The sequence below is a fragment of the Globicephala melas genome, chromosome 14 (assembly GCF_963455315.2).
Source record: "Globicephala melas chromosome 14, mGloMel1.2, whole genome shotgun sequence".
NCBI lineage: Eukaryota > Metazoa > Chordata > Mammalia > Artiodactyla > Delphinidae > Globicephala > Globicephala melas.
In genome coordinates, this window is record NC_083327.1 from 79,761,490 (window position 1) to 79,781,890 (window position 20,401).

Genomic DNA, 20,401 nt, shown 5'->3' on the forward strand with positions numbered 1-20,401 from the left:
GTAGTTGAGATCGTTGTTTCAGAAGTACAGCATCTCAGGGAATGTTCCTTTTCTACTTACATACTTCTGTAATGTCTGAATTTTACTTACTGTATATTTACACGACTAGAAGGAAGGTTAAGAGGGAAAATCGTATATGAATATTTGAGAAAATTGTAAGATATTTTAACTTCTGGGCCCCACTCAAAACCGTCAGCTTTTCGGGTCCCTAGGTAGATAGGCCAGAGTGTCACACCCAGATTAGGAGCACGTTGCCTCTGAAATCCAAAAGGGGCCCAATCAATTTGACACATAAAATTAACTATCACTAGACATAGAAACTCAATCTGTATGTAAGTCTTGAACTAATTACCTAAAAAGTAACATCTCTCAGGTTTTTAAAATTATGAATGCTTAGGAGGAAACTTTTATTTAGCTCCTAACTCTGGTTGAATTATTATAACATATTCACTCAGCTCCCATCAGCTACCCACCCTCCTACCAGGTGTTATGTCATGATCCACGTGCTAGATTTTTTTTCTTGGGTGGCAAATGTGTTGAAGTTTTGCAGGATACTGCACTTAGGCGTGACTAGGCTGTATTTGCTTAGTACTTGACCAATTAGAATCCAATGTGTCAAAATATTAGAGCTGGAAGTATCTTTAGAAATGGTCTAGGCCAATTTACTTTTTCAGACAAAATGAAGATGCAGGGTGTTAGAGACCAGAGTGGAACTTGGGCTTTCTGTTGTCAGTGAGAAGGGCTTCTCGGTTCTGGCTCTGCCCTGCTCCCTTGGATCTGAGAGGCGTGCTTTAGGCTGGGCTGAGAGCCAGCTTGTTGGGAGGTGAGCTGACGTTCTGTCTTCAGTTGGTAGTCTGGCAAACTTGGCCACCGATCAAAGGTGGTGACTGAGAGGTAGCGATCTTAAAGAGCAGGATGTTGAGAATCCTGCTATCTTAACTAGTTGCTCTGAGAATTGAAGAGGAGCATCTGCTAGATTAAATGTAAATGACTAAAGTACACACCTGGTTGACAAGGTTACTATCATATTTAATATACAAATTTTTAATTCAAATGGCCAAGTTAACTACTTGAATAATTGAATTTCCCTGTAGCAAATTTAGTGGCAGTTCATCAGTAGGTAGACGCTTAAGAGCTTAAGATCAGCCTTTTTGTTTTTTGAGGCTGTAGCATCACCGGTACTAAGGCCACGTTTAATTTCGATTTGTCATCTTGGAGTTGGGTGGATGGTGATGTGGAGGTCCTCTGGTTCTAATCCAGAAGCACCCCCAGACACACACAACTGGTTAGATGAGTTGCTTCCAGGTACCCTTGGCAGTTGGCTGTCCGGCCTCTTTTTTAAACCCTTTCCAGTGTTCCAGCTGCCTTTTGAAGACAGCCCCTTCCAGTGATTGGCCGTGCTCCTTGTTAGAAAGTTCTCTTTCACAGTAAACATTGGGCTTATAATTTGCACTTATGTCTCCTGGTTCTGCCCCAAGACTTTTTTCTAGTTTTCTCAATATTTTTCATAGCTCATTTTGGATAGGCAAAAATTCTAGACTAGAGATTTCAGCTTTCTAATTAAAAAACAAGTTGAGCATCCTTCACAAATACAGTAGTTTTCCCAGGGTGAATAGGTGTTTTCCTCCCCCGCACACACACCCCAAATAGGATCATGAAGTGATTCTGCCTTACTTCACTTTATATTGATAGGTAGGAAAACACACTGGACTAGGAATGGAGGTACCTGGTTCCCAGCCCCTGCTCTGCCTCTTGCTATTTGGGTACTTCGGGCAAGTGAACCTCCCTGAACCTCAGTTTCCTTTTCTATAAAGTGAAGATGATAATGCCTGCTCCAGGTACCAGGCCCTTTTGGGAATCAGTTTTTTTTTTTTTTTTTTTTTTTTTTTTTTTTTGCGGTATGCGGGCCTCTCACTGTTGTGGCCTCTCCCGTTGCGGAGCGCAGGCTCCGGACGCGCAGGCTCAATGGCCATGGCTCACGGGGCAGCCGCTCCGCGACATGTGGGATCTTCCCAGACCGGGGCACGAACCCGTGTCCCCTGCATCGGCAGGCGGACTCTCAACCACTGCGCCACCAGGGAAGCCCGAATCAGTTGTTTTTGTAGTCTGTCCATTTCCCTACAGATATAGGAGGTTAACTCCCTTGTTTTAGAACAGAACATTTTGAATTATAAATTTGATTTATCAGGGGCTTAGGTAACAAGTTATGATGATTAAAAAAGGATAGATGATGCTTTCTCAGGAGTCTAAACCCCATGAATGTGGTGGGTTGACAATTCAGTTTATGCTTTTCTGTTTTTATTTTAGAGACTGGGAAGAGATTTTAAGAAATTCAAGAAGAAATAAAATGTATGAGTTATATTGTGGAAGCTAACATATTTGTTGGCTTAAATTAACACTGCATACCTTTAGTGCGGTCCGTGTGAAGATCCTGGTTTTAGCTGGGATCCCTGCTACCTCCACATTAGAATCAGATCTAAATCCAAGGGGGAAAAAGTATCATTTGCTAATAGACAATAATGACTTTAGGAAATTAGCGACCTTTGCTGATTAATGCTTTTTATTCAGAATACTTTAATTTCTCATTTGTTCCTGCCTGATTCTCCTCTTTTGGTACTTCAGGCAATCTGCTTTATTTACAGCTGCTGGCACCTGAGTCCTCTCTGTGCGCTTCCAGCCAGGCTCACCAGGCTGGAAGGCTGAACAACACAAAGATGTGCTCTTCCCACTGTGAAAACAGTGGACGTGCGGCCTTTTTCTTTCCTTTCCTTTCCCTTTCCTTTTTAAAATCAAGCACTGAGTCCATTTTTTCACACACTCTTCTTCTCTCTTGCCAACCAGAAACATATTACTTATTGAGAAATTAATTCTAAAGTATGGGAATTAATACCCATACAGTGGGGTTGTTTCACAGTCACGGTTTTGGGGGGAAGAAATAAAAATGTGTAAAAGGAAATAGTAATACAGTGTTTCAATCGAATTTGGTGCATGTGACACCGGTTTTGAGCTTTTTGTGTATGTGTGTGAATCATGTTTTACAAGAAATGTTTAGTTCTGTATGATAGCCAGTGATAAAATCTTACATCCTCCTTTAATGTTGTTTGAAATTTCAAAAGAAATGACTGAAAATCAATTAAAGCATGTGTAGTATACTTTAATAACAAGTTTTTAAAAAGTAAATCAAAGCAATTATACTTAGTATGCTTTAATTATGCTTAATATGCTTTTTTCAAATTCCACGTATTCCAGCCCCACAAACCATGCCCCCAAATCTGATATGTTTTTAGGTCCTTCTTTGAGATACACTGCCTGGCACATTATCTTATGATTTAACGGATTCTAACTAAAATGTAACTTGAAGCTTGAAAAAGAATGCTCTCAGTACTCTGTGCATAATGGGTATCACAATGATCTGATACCTGTGTAAAGTGTACCTATGTTAAAAAGAACAACAGCCTTCATTACCAACAGGATAAAAGCCCAAGTCCCTTTAGCCTTTCTATTGAAAGACACTGTTGGACCTGACTTAATACTTAATGAAATTTACAGCAGGGGGAACAGGTAATATATTTCCTTTGTTTCTTTTAGAGGAGTATAAGGATCAGTTTAAAAAAAGCTGAGACTTGAACACAAGTGCTAATAAGTATCCTCAGAAGTTAATTTGAGTCATTCTAATGACTCAACAGTAGGGTTGTCACACTGTGCTTCTAGTTAGCATTTATTAATAACAAATGATGTTGAGCATCTTTTCATGTGCTTATTTGTCATCTATATAACTTCTTTGGTGAAAGGTCTATGAAATCTTTTACCTTTTAGAAAACATTGAGGTTTTTTTTTTTTTGAGTTCTGAGAGTCAGATCCAAACAAGGTCCGTTACATGAATCGCATTAGGTTGCTATGCCCTTTAAATCTTTTAATCTATAGGTTCCTCATCTCTTTATTGTTTTCCTTGCTTTAGGAAAACCCAGAACATGAGAAATTCTGTAGGAAAAGTGGATTTTCCTAATTACATCCCCAGGATGTTCTTTAGTCTGTTTTTCTGTCTTCTGTATTTCTTGTAAACTAGTTGTTAAGGTCTAGAGACTTCAAGTTTGACTTTTTGGGGGGCGGGGGGGTGGGTATTGTTTTGGAATTGCTTCATGGATGGCGTCATGCACTTCCATCAGGAGGCATGTAATACATGATTGTCTGCCTTTTTGTGATGTTTACATTGGTGAGTTAGGGATTGTCAGTTTGATCCATTCATACTGCAGTCCCATCAACCTTTCACCTACAGCCATGGTTCCATTAGTAGTTGCAAAATGATATCCTAATTTTGTCGTTCCTTCTTTATTTATTAACTGGAATACTTACACCAAGAAAAACTTTGCCTCATCAACTGTTTGTTTGTTTTGGGGTAGTGTTTGTAAATAATGGCAGGATAAATGTGGGTTTTGGTTTTTTTTCCCCTTTTTGTGCCTGGTTTCAGGGCAGAAGTTCTATACCATTCCCTAAAAGTTAACAGTGAGGATTTTACTTTTTAGGATTGTCGTGAACTCATGGATTTTAGCATGCATGAATTTTAAGGTACTTGTCTCAGCGCCTTGCACTTTTTGTTGCTCAAATTGTTCCGTCCTTGGTTCCTGGGAGCCCTTTCCAGTTGGGTCTAGAGGTCTTTTGGTATCTGTTTTGCCTTGTGGGATACTAAGATGTCCCAGGCTCATCTTGTAATTTGTTGATTTTTTTAATGTCAAAAGCCGTTTACCTACCCAAGTAGCAATGAGCACACCTAGATCTTGGTTTCTTGGATCTAGACGCAGACCTTAGTTTCTAGTACCATCTTCCAGTAAAAGGAACCAGGGTTCCATGGAGAAATGTCTTATTCAAGGACTGGAGCAGGAAATACACATGAGTCTGGCGCATCTCGTGGTGTCAGAAAAAAAGATGGCACTCAGAAAACAAAACGAAACACATACAGTGTCGGGGGTGTGTCAAAGGGACGGAGGAACCAACTGAAACTGCTCCCAGTGGCCAAAGAAGGAACAGTCTGAGCAGCAAAATACATGGAGTGGTGTTGGATTATAACCCAGAATGTAGAGCAGACATCCGTTAATTCTATTAGTGTCCATACTGGTAAAATTAGTGGAGAAAAGGCAAATCTCCTGAGCAGAAGGGTTGTTAAGTAATTTATGTAGACACTCCTCCCTCAAGGAGGTGGAGCATAACGCCAGTCCTGAAGTGTGGGCTGCCCGTGGTCACTTCCTTCCGAAGAGTACAGGTGAGGAAAGGGGGAAAGGCAGAGTCAGTTCACAGTGGAGAAACTGAACGGAGACTACTTAACCAGGTGATCCGAGTTAAACTTCAACAGCGACAGGTCATGTTGAGAGAGTGTACCACTGATGGCATTTCACCTCTGTGGTCGTCCCCCCAAACTCCTAACTCCAGCCTATCACGAGGAAAACATCACACATACCCTCATTGGAGGACACCTACGAGTTCTCCTCAGAGCTGTCCAAGTCAGCGAAAAGAAGGGACGTTTGAGAGACTTTCTTGTTGTAGTCAAGAGGAGCCTGAGGAAACGTGATGACCAAATGTGGTACTCGAAGTGGGGTCCTGGAACAGATAAAAGACACTACATTAAAATTAAGGAAATTTGAATAAAGCATGGGCTTTGGTCAATAATAATATATCCATATTGATTTATTAATTGTGGCAATATACCATGCAAATGTAAGATCTTAATAATAGGGGAAACTAGGTATGGGACGTGTATGGGACCTCTGTACTTCTGTGCGGTTTTCTGTAAATCTAAGACTATTCTAAAATTTAAAGTCTTAGGAATTTAAAGAGTTGTTTACCCTTTGGCAGTAACCCCAGGAGCTGATATTTGTATAGTGCACCATTGTCTTCAAACACATTCTCAGTTCCTTTCTTTGAGTTTCTCCTCTAGTTTCCAGTTAGGCAGGGGATTGTTTTTCATGAGCATTAAGGCCATATCTAAAGAAACACGTTGGAGCTAGCGCCACAGTTAAGACATAGAACTGGGTGGTGAAGATCAAGCAGAGAGTAATCTTTTCTGCACTGGCCGAGGTTTTCATCCTTCGTTACTTAACAGCCACAGAGGGGACACCACCCACACTGCAGGAAGCCTTGCCCTTGACAGGGGGGCAACACTGTGTCTCTGCCCAGACGGGCCCCCCACCCAGCTGATGGGCCTGAGAGGCAGGGAGGGAAGTCTGCTTTGCTGTCCGTGTTCCTGCTGTTGACAGATGGTGTCATTCACGTGGGTGAAGAGCACCGGGGGGGGGGGGGGGTAGGGGTGGGAAGAGACCTGTTAGGGATGTACCGAGCTTGCCAGGCCTGTCTGGCCTCCAAGTAGAGATGTTGGGCAGGATCTAGAGTAAGGGATTGAAGACAAGAACTTGGAAGTCATCGTGCTTAGATGGTTAGACCATGGATTTAAAGCTGAGACTAGATCAGATGACTAGGCAGTCAGAGTAGACTGAAGAGGGCAGGGTCAGGACTGAGCCTGGAGCTCTGCGCCCCTCGGAGGCCGGAAGAGGAAGAGCTGGCAAAGGGGAGACTGAGGGGCGCTGGAGGCCGCTGTGTGCACCGTCCCCCAGCCGCGGTGCGCGTTGGCCACTGAGGCGTCCAGCTGCCAGCTGGTCCCCTGCCCCACTCCCCCGTCCCCGTTCCCGCCAAGCGGCCAGCAGCCCATGACCAATGCCCGGGGTGGCACTGGAGGCCACCCCTGCCTCAGAGCGGGTATGCCGGAGCCACACACCAGGGCTCCCTGTGGGTCAGGCTGAGGAAGCCGGTCTCCAGTGACATGTGTCCTTCCCTTACACCCCAGACCTGTCCTGCCTCGCTCACTGCCTTTGTCCTGGGAGGACCCACAGGGAAAGGCTTCAGTGCGCGGGTCCCCGTCCCAGGCTCTGCTTTCAGGGACCATCACCGAAGACGCCCGTAGAGAAGACTTACCGAGGGGTGAGGCCAGTGCCTTAGTGAATGTCAGCTGCCATTCTCCTCTTCCGGGCACAGACCTCCCTCCTGGAGCCTGGAGCCTGTCCGCCGCAGGACGGGGCGGCCGCGGACAGAGCTGGAGGAAGGCCGGGCCGGGGGCTGGGGACACAGAAGACGCAGTTCTGCCCACGAGAGGTGGCGACATTGCCACAGAGGAAGTGACGTTTGAACTGCGCGTTGAGGGAAATCCTGCACCAGCTTCAAGGCTTAACTCAAGATCCACGCTGGAGTGGCCCTGGGCCCCCTTTGCGGCTCTGTCGGCTTCAGCCTCCCATCTGGGAGCTCTCCAGGCTCGCCGGCCCTGTGGGATATCCACTTTCGAGCCACGGCACGTCAGCCCAGAGGAATGGAGAGGAGGGCCTCAAGAGTGATGTGACGTGTGCTGAGCTGGTCGGGTCTTTGGGCCGCCAGAGCCCACCACCTGCCCAGTCTGCCCCCTCCCTCTGCCCACAGCCCGGCTCCTCCAGGGCACGGCTGTACCTCCTGTGCTGCTCGCCCTTGGTGGGCCCGGCGGTGGCTGTGTGGCAGGTGCATAGAGATGCCTGTCGGGTTCATAAGACGACTCTGATTTCTTCTTGGAGGAGGCCATGAAGGGAGGCCTCGGTGGTGGGTGCACAGCCGGGAGCTGAGAAACCGTTGTCCGGAAGCACAGTGGAGGAGCAGCGAGGGGCAGAGAGAAGGAAGAGCCTCGGTCTGTCTCCTCAGAGCATGGCACTGAGACGTGTCAAGTAGAATAGAATGTGAAAGTCTGTGGAGATACGGAGAAACTCAGAAGCAGAATCTGAAATGATTTTACACATGTCTGATTGGAAAACATTTTGAAGTCTGGCAGGGTCGAGTGCATTAGGATCTGAGGCACAGCTGGACTGCTGTTGGGATGTGCACTGTCGGCTCGCTCTGGAAAGTGACCCGGCACCGTCTGGCGAAGGCAGAGCTGCGCCTGCCTCTGCTCCAGCTGTTCCCCAGTGCAGACTCAGGGGAGCCCTGCTCTGGTTCACAGGGGGCTGGTGGCAGCATGGTTATAAGCAGCAGTGCTAGTGTAATAAAAGCGGGAAAGAAAGGGAAGGCAGCCTAAATGTTTGTCAGCAAGGGGATGAGGTAACAAACCGTGGTGTCGTCACAGTGACTGCGATGAAGCAGTGAGAACGGGCGAGTTGGAGCCACGCTTGTCAACAAGGATGAATTTCACAGCCTAATGCTGAGCTAAAGAATGCATAGAGGTTTTAAAGCTTGAGAACAGGCAGAAAGGCTGGTCATGTGTAAGCTGGACGGCAGGTACGTGGAAGCTTATGATCCTGGTTGCTCTTCTTGGGTGTATGTTTAGTGTTTTCTGTAATATTTAAAATTTTTAAAGAAACACGAAATACTGAAGTGAGGATGTGTACGTGGGTATAAAAATGCATGTGAATTAAAAACATGAAATGCCCAGGAAGTGTTTTTTTCCTCAGAGGAGGGAGGGCTGAGGTGTGGGAGGAGCACACGGGGGCTTCCAATGGTCCTGGTGATATTTTCCTAAGCTGAATGAGGACATTACTTCAGGTGAATTTTTCTTTAAACTGTTATGTCTGCCATAAATATTGTGAAAACTCTTTTTTAAGTTTTTTAAAAAAGGCTATGGAAATATTTGTACCTTCTCTCAGCTCCACTTTTTAAATCTGTGAAATGGGAGGTTAGAATAACGGTAATACCTCCTCCTAAGATATCTGTGAAGATAAAATAAGCTAATGTATGTGAAAATGACTTTCAGACTCTTGATTATTATTATTATTATTATTATTATTACGAAAAGAAAGTGTTCAACTTCCTTGCTACAGAAATAGGTGAAGCTGGAAATACGTTCATTGTGGGAAGATCAGAAAACGTAGAAAAATTCTGATGAAAATCCCTTTACTTCACCACCACTAATGTTTTAGTTTATTTCTCTTTAGTATATGATTTTTGTTTTCTTCTGTCAGAATTAGAGTTTGTTGGTACAGCTGTTTTTGAGAATATTTCTGCATCGCAGAAGTCTGACAGCAGGAGTAAGAAAGAAAACATGAGGCGGCTTCTCCAAGCTCCCCCAGGCGCTCCTTGAGGGCAGGACGTCTGCTCCATCTGTGTGTGTCCCGTGAGCAGCGCCTTGGTGGGGCTGAGGGATGGATGGCCCCGGGCCAGTTTGGTTGCGGAGACCAAGTGCCCTGGACCGGAGCGAGGAGACTGAGGCTCTGGCCTGGAGCCTGACCTACCTCGAGCGTTCTGCGTGACCTCATGCTGGCTGCCCCCATCCTCATCTGTGAGACTGCGTGGTCGTGTCAGCTCTCAGTTGGCTAAAGCCAGTAACCGTTGTCTATACCAAGAGTATTTGTGCGAGAATAAGTGGGAGGTGATAATAGAGAACACATGCTTAGCCCTGGTAAGGTGCTCTGTAACCTCAGGGAACAGTGTTTGTGACTGAACATACTTTCCAGTAAAATTCTGCTTGGGAGATGGCAACTGAGATGGGACAGAGAAGGATGGAAGTGGGAGTCACAGGGAGTATTCACTGCACTGGTTTGAGATATGCACAAATCAGAAAATGGCCAGGAGATGAAGGTACTGACTGTTGGGTTTCCTACAGACTGTACTTTTGGATGAAGCCATTCAAAGCATTTTATATATTGCTTTAGTGGAAGACTCTCACTGCCACCTAGTAGATGAGAAGGCTAGGGACGGTAATTTTGCATTCGTGTCAGGAGACTTGATAGAGCTCTTTTTTTCCTAACTCAGTCCTGCCTGATAATATAAACTCTCCCCAAAAAGAAGATGTATTATTTTCCAACAAGAAGGTTTGGAAAACATCAGGAAGGAGTGTGTAGCTGTGAGTTTCCTGAGAAGCGTCTTGGGGAGCCAGGACTGCGGAAGTCACCTCCAGACAAATTCAGATTCAGGTTTAGAACCACGTAGCAGCACCCTGGTCCCTGGCCTAGGGCTTAGAAAACCATAGATCCGTGTTTTCTGAATTCCCTTATTGTCCCTGAACCATTTCCTTCATGGAGTTCTTATCAGCATATTGAATTGAATGAAGACTGGATCTGTGAACATGTAAATGAGAGAAATAGATTATGTGGAAATAAAAGCAAAAATTTCCCTCAAACAGAGTGTTTCAAAAGGCTTAGGAAGAGAAACTCTTGCAACTCACTAATAAAAAAGACAACCCAATTAAAAAGGGGCACAGGATCTGAATAGACATTTCTTCAAAAAAGGTAAACAGATGCCCAGTAAGCACTTGCAAAGATGCTCAAAACCATTAGCCATCAGGGAAATGCAAATCAAAACCACTTCATACCCACTAGGATGGCTATAATCAAAAAGACATAGTAGCAAGTGTTGGAGAGAATGTGAAGAAACTGGAACCTCATACATTGTTGCTGGGAATGTAAATTGGAGCAGCCACTTTGGAAGACAGTCTGGCAGTTCCTCAAGAAGTTAAATGTAGAATTATCGTTTGACTCAGCAACTCCACTCCTAGGCATATACCCAAGAAAATAAAAACTGATACACAAATGTTCATAGCAGTATTATTCATAATAGCCAAAAGGTGGAAACAACCCAGATAATTATCAACTGAATGGATAAACAAAATGGTATATCCATACAGTGGAATATTATTTGACCACATAAAGGAAGTAAATACGGGCACATGCTCCAACATGGATAAACCTTGAAAACATTATGCTGAGTGAAAGAAGCCAGGCACCAAAGGCCACACATTGTATGATTGCATTTATATGCAGTGTCCAAAATAGGCAAATATGAACAGACGAAAGATCAGTGATTGTCTCGGGCTGAAGGGAGTACTGGAGGCTGATGAAGGTGTTCTAGAATTTACTGTGATGATTGCACAGCTCTATAAATGATACAAAAACCATTGAGTTTTACTTTTTAAATGGGTTGTATGGTATGTCAGTTTTGTCTCAGTACAACTGTTGATGCCCCCCGCCCCGCCCCAAATCTCACTTGGACTAGTTTTAACATCTTAGTGTTGAAAGAGAACAGTATAAAATTCTAAAGAAATACGGTTAATCATCCTTCAGGAATATTTTAATTTAGAAAGATTTGTGGAGTGCTGCTGTGTGCCTGCCGTCATGCCGGGCCTCAGGAGTACAGATGCAAAGAAACTGTCAGGCTGGCAAGACCCAGAGACGGTGTGCGGGGCGTGAATGCATGCACCAGAACTGGGCAGGGGCACGTTGCTGTGTGCCTGCTGCTGCCCTAAGGTCCTTTCTCATCGCAGTTTTCACAATAGCTCTAGAAGGATTGCTGCTGTTACCCCCGTTGCAGATGAGGAAAAGGGACCCAAGCGGGTCACCAGGGTGCCCGAGGCCATGCAGCTGGTGAGCGGTGCGGCCGGGGCTGAGCTCTGGACCTCACGGGACCGTCACGCTGGTGGGCATGAAGCCGTTGTCCACATTGAATTTCTTCCAGCCTCTGTTTCAGGATGCTTTTGGTTCTTTGTTAAAAAACAGCTAAATGTATCTAAAATTCAGTTGGCACTCATTTTGTTTTTCTTGTACAAGTGAAGTTAGTGCTGTTTCGCTTAATAAATTACAGAATAAGAACTGAGTGGTAATAATCACTTACAGGGATTTATAACTTGAGCTATTTGTAGTTAACGTATGTCCAAATTACATTCTTTTAGGGTTAAGGGAAATACTTCTGAACATTGGTGATACTGGTTGTTCACTGCGGTGGTTTCCTGTGTATATCTGTAAAGTAGAAATGATATCTGCCAGCAGCATTTGAAGGGCTCCTGCCTCAAACGATGAACGTCCTTGGATGAACTGGTGCCTTGGATTAACTGGCACTAGAGTTTTGTTCTGCCTAAAAATAGTTCTAGAAGTAGGAGGTGAAGTGACTTATTGAGGGCATTAGAGTACAGCCCAAATAGGCCTTAAGCAGACCTGCACTGTATTTTTAGTGTAGATTTCTCTGCCGTTAATTTTACTCAATAAGTATTGATTGATAAGAATAGCTGTAAAATGATAGAAACCTTACATTGGAGAGGGCGACAGGCTAGCATTTTGGGGGACTAATCAAAGACCTGGGTCAGAACTTGGCTTAGCCTCTGTCTGTAGAGGAACACATACTCCAGCTAACATGTTAAATGCTGAAGTTCTTTTGTGCCCAAAGCAAACAGGAGCCCTGTTTTCCTTTAAAAGGGAAGGAAGCTCTGCCTTAGAATGCCTGGGCAGCTGCCTAGCACCCTGCCACGTCATCTGGGCAACTGAGAACCCAGCTGGCCCCTGCTTGGTAATTCCTCAACACTCTGGTATGTCCTGACATTGCCAAGCAGACTGGAGGGATTCGCAGAACAGGAAATAAGCGGCCGGGAGATAAGACGGGCAGCTCCGAATCGCAGACGAGAGCGGAAATGAGAAAACTAATCCAGGGAAACAACATCGCAGTTTAACTTTATTTTTAAACCAAGGATCACTGGAAAGATTTCTGCCTCTAATTTAGGGGAGCAACCCACCTATATTCAGTTATACCGGTTATACTCACAGCAAAGAAGTGTGTGTATGGGGACTGCACTTCTGTTTACTGCTGCATCTCAACTGATCAGGAATTACGAAAAGATGACATTGAGTCTGTGAACTCTTTGTTTCTCCAACAACTACTACTGTGTTGTCATAAGACCAAGACATTTTTAACATTAGAAATAACTTTAAAACATTTTTTTGCCTCTGCTCTTTTGTGTTTGTGTCATGCTGCGACTTGCAGGCTGTCTTCATGAAGAAGAGAGGTTTTGTTACTGATAATAACTAAATATGCAATCATGTGTGGCGATGGTTGTTAAAGGAAAAAGGCAAAAGTATAGAAAATGTGACTAACCTCTGTTCTCTGAAATGTGATGCCTTGTCATCAAATATTATAAGGAAGGTCATAGTAGATGAATATTCACTGTATTTAACTTAGGAAATAAGTGTTCTTATTGGTCGTATTCCGCCCTCTTGTAGCCATCCTGAAGTGCATTAGTGATTGTGGGCTTAGGTGATGCAGCTGTCTTGAGGGACCATATTGCAGCACATTGTGGGCGGCACTGCTCAGGCCGATTGTTGTTGGGTCCGAAAGTTTATGAAGTTGGTTTTTATTGGCTACTTGGAAATTCTAAATTTTATGATACATTCAGTGCGGTGCGTTTAAAGACTTTAATTGTGTTGGTTTTACTATTTTTAAAAATTAGATCAGTAATTTAAATACAGAATTTTTAAAGCTAGACTTTAAAAACATGAATCTGGATTTGTTGCCCTCCCGTCCGCCTGTTTTGAGGCCCCTCCTGTGTATGTTCACAGCTCTGTACTTGCATACAGAGCAGGGTATTATGTCTGGTTAGTGAACTGAACTCCGCAGGGACAGAGATTTCCTAACTTGCTATCCTCACAGCCTAATGGTTTGTAATAGGCAGTCTGTCAGTATTGGCTCTTGTTAAAATGCCTTTGGGAGTCGAAAGTAACCTACTTGAAGTAGTTTTCAAAGCGTAACTGAATGAGAATCGTAACTTACGTGTGGCTGTTTGGCATGATATGCTCAGCATTCCTGTGTGTCAGTGTTCAGAGGTGAGCATGCCTCTGCCCTTTTCCTCCGGTGGCCCAGCTCAGGGGGAGGAGGGTGCACGTAAACCTGTGGTTATAGCAGGTGGTGTGAGCGCGGCACCTGCAGAGCAGTGACCAGAGAGGGACAGGCAGTCGCAGTGGAGGGACAAAAGCTAGATGGGGCTGCCGGCAGCTGGCAGTGTCCGCATCCACGGAACTTGCATCCGTTTTGCAGACGGGCCATTGACTAGCTTAGATTTGGCCGACAAGTGCCAGGTCTCAAAAGATTGCAGCCTTTCAGCTCTTGATGCACAGTTTTAAAAAAGAGCTACAGTATCCTTACATTTTAAGTGGGTAGTAATTTCCTCTTGGACAATTTGAGGATTTTAGTATGCATCTTGCAACAAATGCTGATACCACCAAGTGTGGTGGATCAAGGCTGGGGGGCCTCTCCTGGCTCCCTGGTGCCCATGGTACCACTTTGAGAAGGGGCAGGGCTTCTGTGTCGGTCTGTGGTTTGGATGCAGATGGACGTGAGGAGGAAGCTGTGCTTTTGGAGGCCTGTGATGGTCAGTCCTTGCTCTCAGCCGCTCGCAGTCAGTGGTTCAGAACATAAGTGGAACTTGGGGACCCTATGCACCGGTGCCACGTATTCACGAGGGTTGTTAGCTTATCAGGCACAGAGTCCTGGGAGGAGACGGGATTCGCATCTTGTGAGCAGCAGGGGTGCTCTTGCTGGTTAGTAACAGTCCTCATTTGACCGACATACATCCGTATGTGTCCACGTACCCATGGCTGTTCTGGCTTCCAGCTGGACTTTGCGCTTGCCGAGGGCAGGCCCTGTCTTCTTTACCTCCGTGTTGGTCACGCGGCAGCGCGCAGCATGGATCTGATGAGTACGAGCTGAACGAAGGAAACGATCACGGTCACCAGCGCGGGCGGGCCAGGTGACCTCCAGAAGCATTCCCCGTGGGGAGCCCGGCTCTGGTTTTGTGCCTCCTGGGACCACTTCATAGCCCTGTGCCCTTACGGGTTTTACTGGGCTCTGTGAGGGCTGATCCCACAGACCACCTACCTGCGGCCACCTTTTACATGAACGAGTGATAGTTGAGAAAGATGAAAATGATTGTCCACGTTCAGGATTTTTCAAATTTAAAAATTAAGTTCTCATACTCATCCATTTTGAAGCTTATAGTTTCTTCGTATTTCCTCTGTGATAAATCCTGAACAGCTTAGATATTTCAACTGTGTATTTTTTCCAAATTGGCATGCTTAGATGCTGAACTACTTGGAAATAATGTAGCCTGGCAAAGGTACAGAAAATTTCACTTTGGGAGAAAATGAGATTACATAGGCCGCACCCTTTCTTCCATCTGTACCAAGCAAATAGTGCCCTGACTCAGGTGCACACAGTAGGTTTCGAGGAAATCGTTCCCCCACCGCCCAGGGCCCTCAGGCGAGCGAGCCTGGCACTGTGGAGGCAGGGCCGAGTACGGGTGGGCTCTGGGCCGGCTCTGCGGTCACGGCGACGGGCGCTGCGGCGCTGTGGTTCGTGGTTTGCTCAGGTGCCTGCTGTTTGTCAGGAGGCCACGTCACGTGGGCCTGGTCCCCTGAGGCGCTGCTGTGTGTCCTCTCTGCTGGACTCCCCACCCCCCATCCTCCCCGAGTCCTTGCCTTTGTCGGTGCGTTCTAGTTAGTTCTGGGTCTGATAACGTCGTAGACGTGATTGCAGCCCACGGGCTCCTTCCCTGCAGTAAGTGTCTTTTTGGTCGTTTCCTAGGTCGTGTTGGTGAGGTGGAACGAGCCGTACCAGAAGCTGGCCACGTGCGACGCAGACGGCGGGATATTCGTGTGGATCCAGTACGAAGGGCGGTGGTCTGTGGAGCTGGTCAACGACCGAGGGGCCCAGGTGAGCGGGCAGGACGCTCCTCCAGGGAAGGGCGGAGGGCAGATGAATGAAAACAGCATCCTGCTTCTCGTGCTGCCCGTTGAGTACATCACTAGAGCGAGAGAAGGATCGTCCTTCCTTCTCTTCCACTCTGCGGCTGTTGTGAGAACGCTCCAGGCCTTAAGCTTTAATTAAACCTGTGAAGTCGTTTTTCACCACTCAGGGTTGTGATTACCTGTTAAATTCCGATTTAGCGAAGCGCTCCTGGCGTAGCGCTTCTTTGCTGCCCCGTGGAAGGTATTTTCCCGTGTTGTCATCCTCCTAGTTCTCTCACGGGGAGCTCCACATGACTGTTCTCACAGCCAATCCCCAAGCCGAGTTTTTCACAGTCCCTTCGGTCAGGTTTCAATTAGCGGGGCCACCTGTTGTCGTCACTCAGCTCTCCCTTTCTGGTACCAATTTGTCGCTGCTCTGAGGAAAACAGTTGCTCCAGGGACGCCCTGCCGAGCTGTGCTATTTTAAAAACCACTTCGTGGGTTCTCGTGGCTGATGGTATGGCCCTGGCTCTCCCTCCCCGCGAGGACGGCTGCGTGGAGCTCCTGTCTCGTGTGTTTAAGGACACGGGTCCCGTGCCAAGGATTTGACAGGCCCGAGTGCTGGGGGAACCTTCATTGACAAGGGGTTTCTTAGTCTGTTTGGCTCCGGGGTGGTTCCCCTGTGACTGCCTTTCTATACATTCCTAAGGAAATGAATTCTCACCCTCTCTCTTCCCATCTGTTGCTTAAATAAGCTACGAGCTCTCCAACTTCGAAAGATGCAGATGGGTGAGGTGACATAAAATTGCAGGGAATGAAGCTCTTACTGGCAGTTACTGCCAGGCTGAGGAGCTTTGTAAGATGTCATCACAGGAGGCAGAGCTACCTCTGGGTGCAAACAGAGCATACTTCTTTGTGTGAGTTTATTTATTTGGTAGGGTCGGTGTCATAATTTTGACTGACTCTGGTAAGGCCTTACCAGTTTCCTGTATTCCGCCGTGAGTGGAAAAAGGAAGAGGTGGTGCCTACGCTGTGACTACTAACTAACCTTGAAATTGAGCCACAGATGTGGAAACCTCCATGCCCGTAAGAAGTTCACGTCACCTAGAAGGTGGACACTGTGGTCAAGAGCATGAGCTCTGGAGTCAGCGTCTCGGTCCGTCACGCTTCAGTAGGAGATACTTTACTTCTGTGCCTCAGTTTCCTCCTCTGTACACAGGGAGTTTAATGGTGCCTGCCTCCACGGATCACTTGGGAGGATTACAGAAGATTCCATGTGGAAGGGAGTTCCCTGGTAGCCCAGTGGTTAGGATTCCAGGCTTTTGCTACCATGGCTCGGGTTCAGCCCCTGGTCAGGGAGCTGAGATCCTGCAAGTTGCGTGGCACAGCCCCCCCCCAAAAAACAGGTTAAATGTGGAGAACGCTGTGCCACTGTCTGCACATGATGGTCGTCCCCACAAGTTGCGACGGTGCCTGAAGCACTCACGAGGTGCCAGCACCCATAGCCGCAGACCACGGGGCGCACCTGCCCTTAGGTCGTCGCCGTAGCGTCATCACCAAAGACCAGCTTCAGGCCTTGAGGCAGCAACTCTTCTGCACTTGCCCACGAGGGTCTTTGAAGTGCCGCTGTTCTCCCATCCACCAGAGTGAAGCCTTTCCCTAGAAAGGCCCAGTGGTCACGTGAGACATGTCTTCAGACCTTGGCCGGCAAGAGGTCTTACAGAGTGTTACTCCTACAGAACGGCACTCAGTGCTGGCCTTTTCCAGGTGTCATCCCTCACCTCCACAGGAACCCTGTTGGGAAGATGTTGTTACTCTCAGTTAATGGAAGAAAAAACCCAGCTCAGGGAGGTTGAGTAACTCACCCAGGGAAGTTAGTTCATGGTTTGTAAAGCCAGAATTTGAACCCAGGTTTGAGTCCGAAACTCTGTCTTGTTCCCAGACAATAAACTGTTTTCTCTTTAGCAGAGGTGTATATACTCATAGTACATCCAGAGAGCTCAGGCTTCACTGCCATTGGCGAGTCCGGCCCCCCCAGCCTGGTGGTGCTGCCACACTGTCTCCTGCTGACGGCAGCTTCTCTGAGGAGGGAGACATCTGTCATCTCCACGTCAGAGCCGTGTGGCCTCGGCCACCGCCATATACCCTCAGCCTTTCTTTTCATTGAGAGTTTGGCGGAAAAAAAAAGCGTGTTAGAAACAAGAACGGATGAATTCAGACCTGGAAGTGAATGAGCTTACATGGACCATAGAACATCTGGAAGCACCTAGAATCTCCCAAAAGCCTGTTCCTTTCAGGTTCGACCAGAGTAATCACTGTATCTAGTGATCTGATCCAGATCTTCATATAGCTTTGCTGTTTGCCACTCTGATCCTACAGACCTCAGAATCCATTGAGCAATTGTTATCGTTAAGCACTTGCACTTGGGGGAGATTTGGCCGCTTTTAATTGTGTTGGAGTCGCGTCCTGTGTGAGAAGCATCGTGCACCGGTGAGGATGGCTCACTGGCGGAGGGAGTGGAGGGTCCGCGCCGGGAGCGGTGTCTGGGGGCAGGAGGGACAGTTCTGTGCCTGGAGGAGGAGCGTCCTTGAAGTGATACTCTTTAGAAGAGGTGACAGGTGATCTTTGTTATATAGCAGGCCTTTCATTGTCGTGAAGTAATCAGACATTTGGCAGAAGCCAAGTGAAGCTTTGACACTCTTTTTTTCAGGAAATGATTATGAGTCCTTTATTTCCAAAATGAGTCTGGAACAGTGCCTGCATTATTTCACAGCATTGGTCACAGGCCGGCTGTGCCAGGCCCAGGCCTCGGACCGTCAGAGGAAAGGCTGTCTTGGGCGGCGGGCCGTCCAGGCTGCTCCTCAGCTTTGGTCAGTCATGTCGAGAGAGCCCTGAACGTGGGCCAGGAGTGCCACGGCCCCCCGCATCGACTAGGCCACAGCAGAGGGCTTTCTGCTTATTTCCTTAACACACTAGGGACTCAGTTCCCCTGGTTTTGTTTTTCCAATTTTGGTATAGTCTTATCACTCTATGCCAACCTAATTTAATAAATGCAATTAGATCATGTAAACATCTTCTGTTAGCATTTTTTGTGACTGTAAGATGGGTGGTGCCTTGGAGAAGCATCTTGTCACTGGCTATACGTTTTCTTACTCTAGTGAGATGTTTTTCCTTTAGCACAAAGATAAATGAGTTAAAACCCATGTAAATAAGTAACATTATCTTTGCAAAATGAAATGACTTTTACAGTTTATTGCAGAATTAATGTGTTGTCTGTAAAAAAAAAAAAACTTTTCAGTTAAGAAAAACTAGATAACGTAACTGGTTGAAACATAAGGTCAGAGAAACCAAGATTCTGAGTTGAAAAACAAACAGCTTTTTCCAGTACCTTCAGACCAGCTGTCGAGGAGCTGTCTCACACCCCCATGCCATTGTCATGAGGGGGACGTGCTGACCACTGATAACCTATAACCCCTGCTGGGAAAACAGCAAGAAGTTCATGTCCTTTTGGTGTTTGTTCATTTGTTTTATTACTACCTGAAGTGTGAAAAGTCCAGTAACTGTTACAAATTTCAATGAAGGTGAACATTTCCAAGTATAAGCAACAGTGAAAATGATAGATAATCCATTTTTTTAAGTTAGAAAATACTTAAAAGGTAATACAAACTGAAAAAGTAAATTAAGGCGATAGAAACAGGACCAAGTATAACAATAATTAGAATAAATGTAAATGGACTGACTTCACGGATCAAGATGATGCTTGACAGATTACGTTTTTAAAAACATAGCTATATGCTATTAGGAGCCACACCTAAAACTTAAGGACATATACAAGTTTAAAGTAAAAAGGTGGAAAAGATGTATTGAGCAAATATCCAGGAAAAAGGAAAGCTGGAGTAGCAACTGTTACTTTCGGATGAAATAGACTTAAAGATAGAAAGTAATGTTTCGTTTATAGAGTGCTACCACATAATGATAAAAGCTGCAGTTTCCCAAGATGATATTTTAAATATGTGTGCACTTATTAATAGTAGCGTCAAGATATGTGAAGGAAATTGACAGAACTGAGAGTAAAAACTGATAAATTCATTGATATACTGAGAAGTTTCAACAACAAAAAAAATCAGCAAAGATATAGAAGATCTGAGCAACACAGTTAACAAGCTTGACCTAATGGACACTTGTAGTTACTGAATCCACCGAGTAGAGAACATACATTTTTCTCAGACACACACAGAATGTTTACAAAAATTAATCATGTTCTGAGGTTTCGCAGACTTTTTCTGTGAAGGGGCAAGTTAGTACATATTTTAGGCTTTGTGGACGAGGAGTCAGAATTGAGGATATTACGTAAGTACTAACAAGAAAGAAAAGAAAACCAGAAAACGTTTTGTTGATAAAGTTAAAAAGTTTATTTATGGATGCTAAAATTTGAATTTTATATAATTTCACATACAACAAAGTATCATTCCTCTCGAAATTTTTTCCTAACCATTTAAAACCATAGTTTGTGGACTGTACAAAAATAGGTGGCAAATAGATTTGGCCCACTGGCCATAGTTTGCCAGCCTGTTTCAGGGCATTCATAAAACCTAAACAGGTTTCCATCGGTAGCTCTCATGATTATGGACCATGATTTCTGAATGGGTTAGAAGTTAATAACAAAAACATAAATTTAAGAAATTGGTGGGAATTCCCTGGCGGTCCAGTGGTTAGGACTCGGCCCTTTCACTGCCGGGGCCCAGGTTCAGTCCCTGGTCAGGGTACTAAGATCCCAGAAGCCATGCAGCGTGGCCAGAAAAAAAGAAAAGAAAGGAAATTGCTGACCAAATACCTGGACACTTGGTCATTTTTAAACGCATTGTTAACTAGTTCACGGCCATTTATAAAAGCTTAGATCTGAATGGTAACGGACTGTCCACATA

The 20,401-nt window shown here is 45.6% G+C and overlaps 1 protein-coding gene across 3 annotated transcripts in view; it reads left to right on the forward strand.

Moving 5' to 3' along the window:
• TULP4 (TUB like protein 4) overlaps window positions 1-20,401 on the forward strand; it is a 224,608-nt gene that overhangs the window by 134,157 nt on the left and 70,050 nt on the right. For all 3 annotated transcript variants that reach the window (XM_030853049.2, XM_060283534.1, XM_060283535.1), the window contains one exon: window positions 15,334-15,462. In XM_030853049.2, the coding sequence (XP_030708909.1) occupies window positions 15,334-15,462 (129 nt within the window). The remainder of the gene's footprint in view (window positions 1-15,333; window positions 15,463-20,401) is intronic.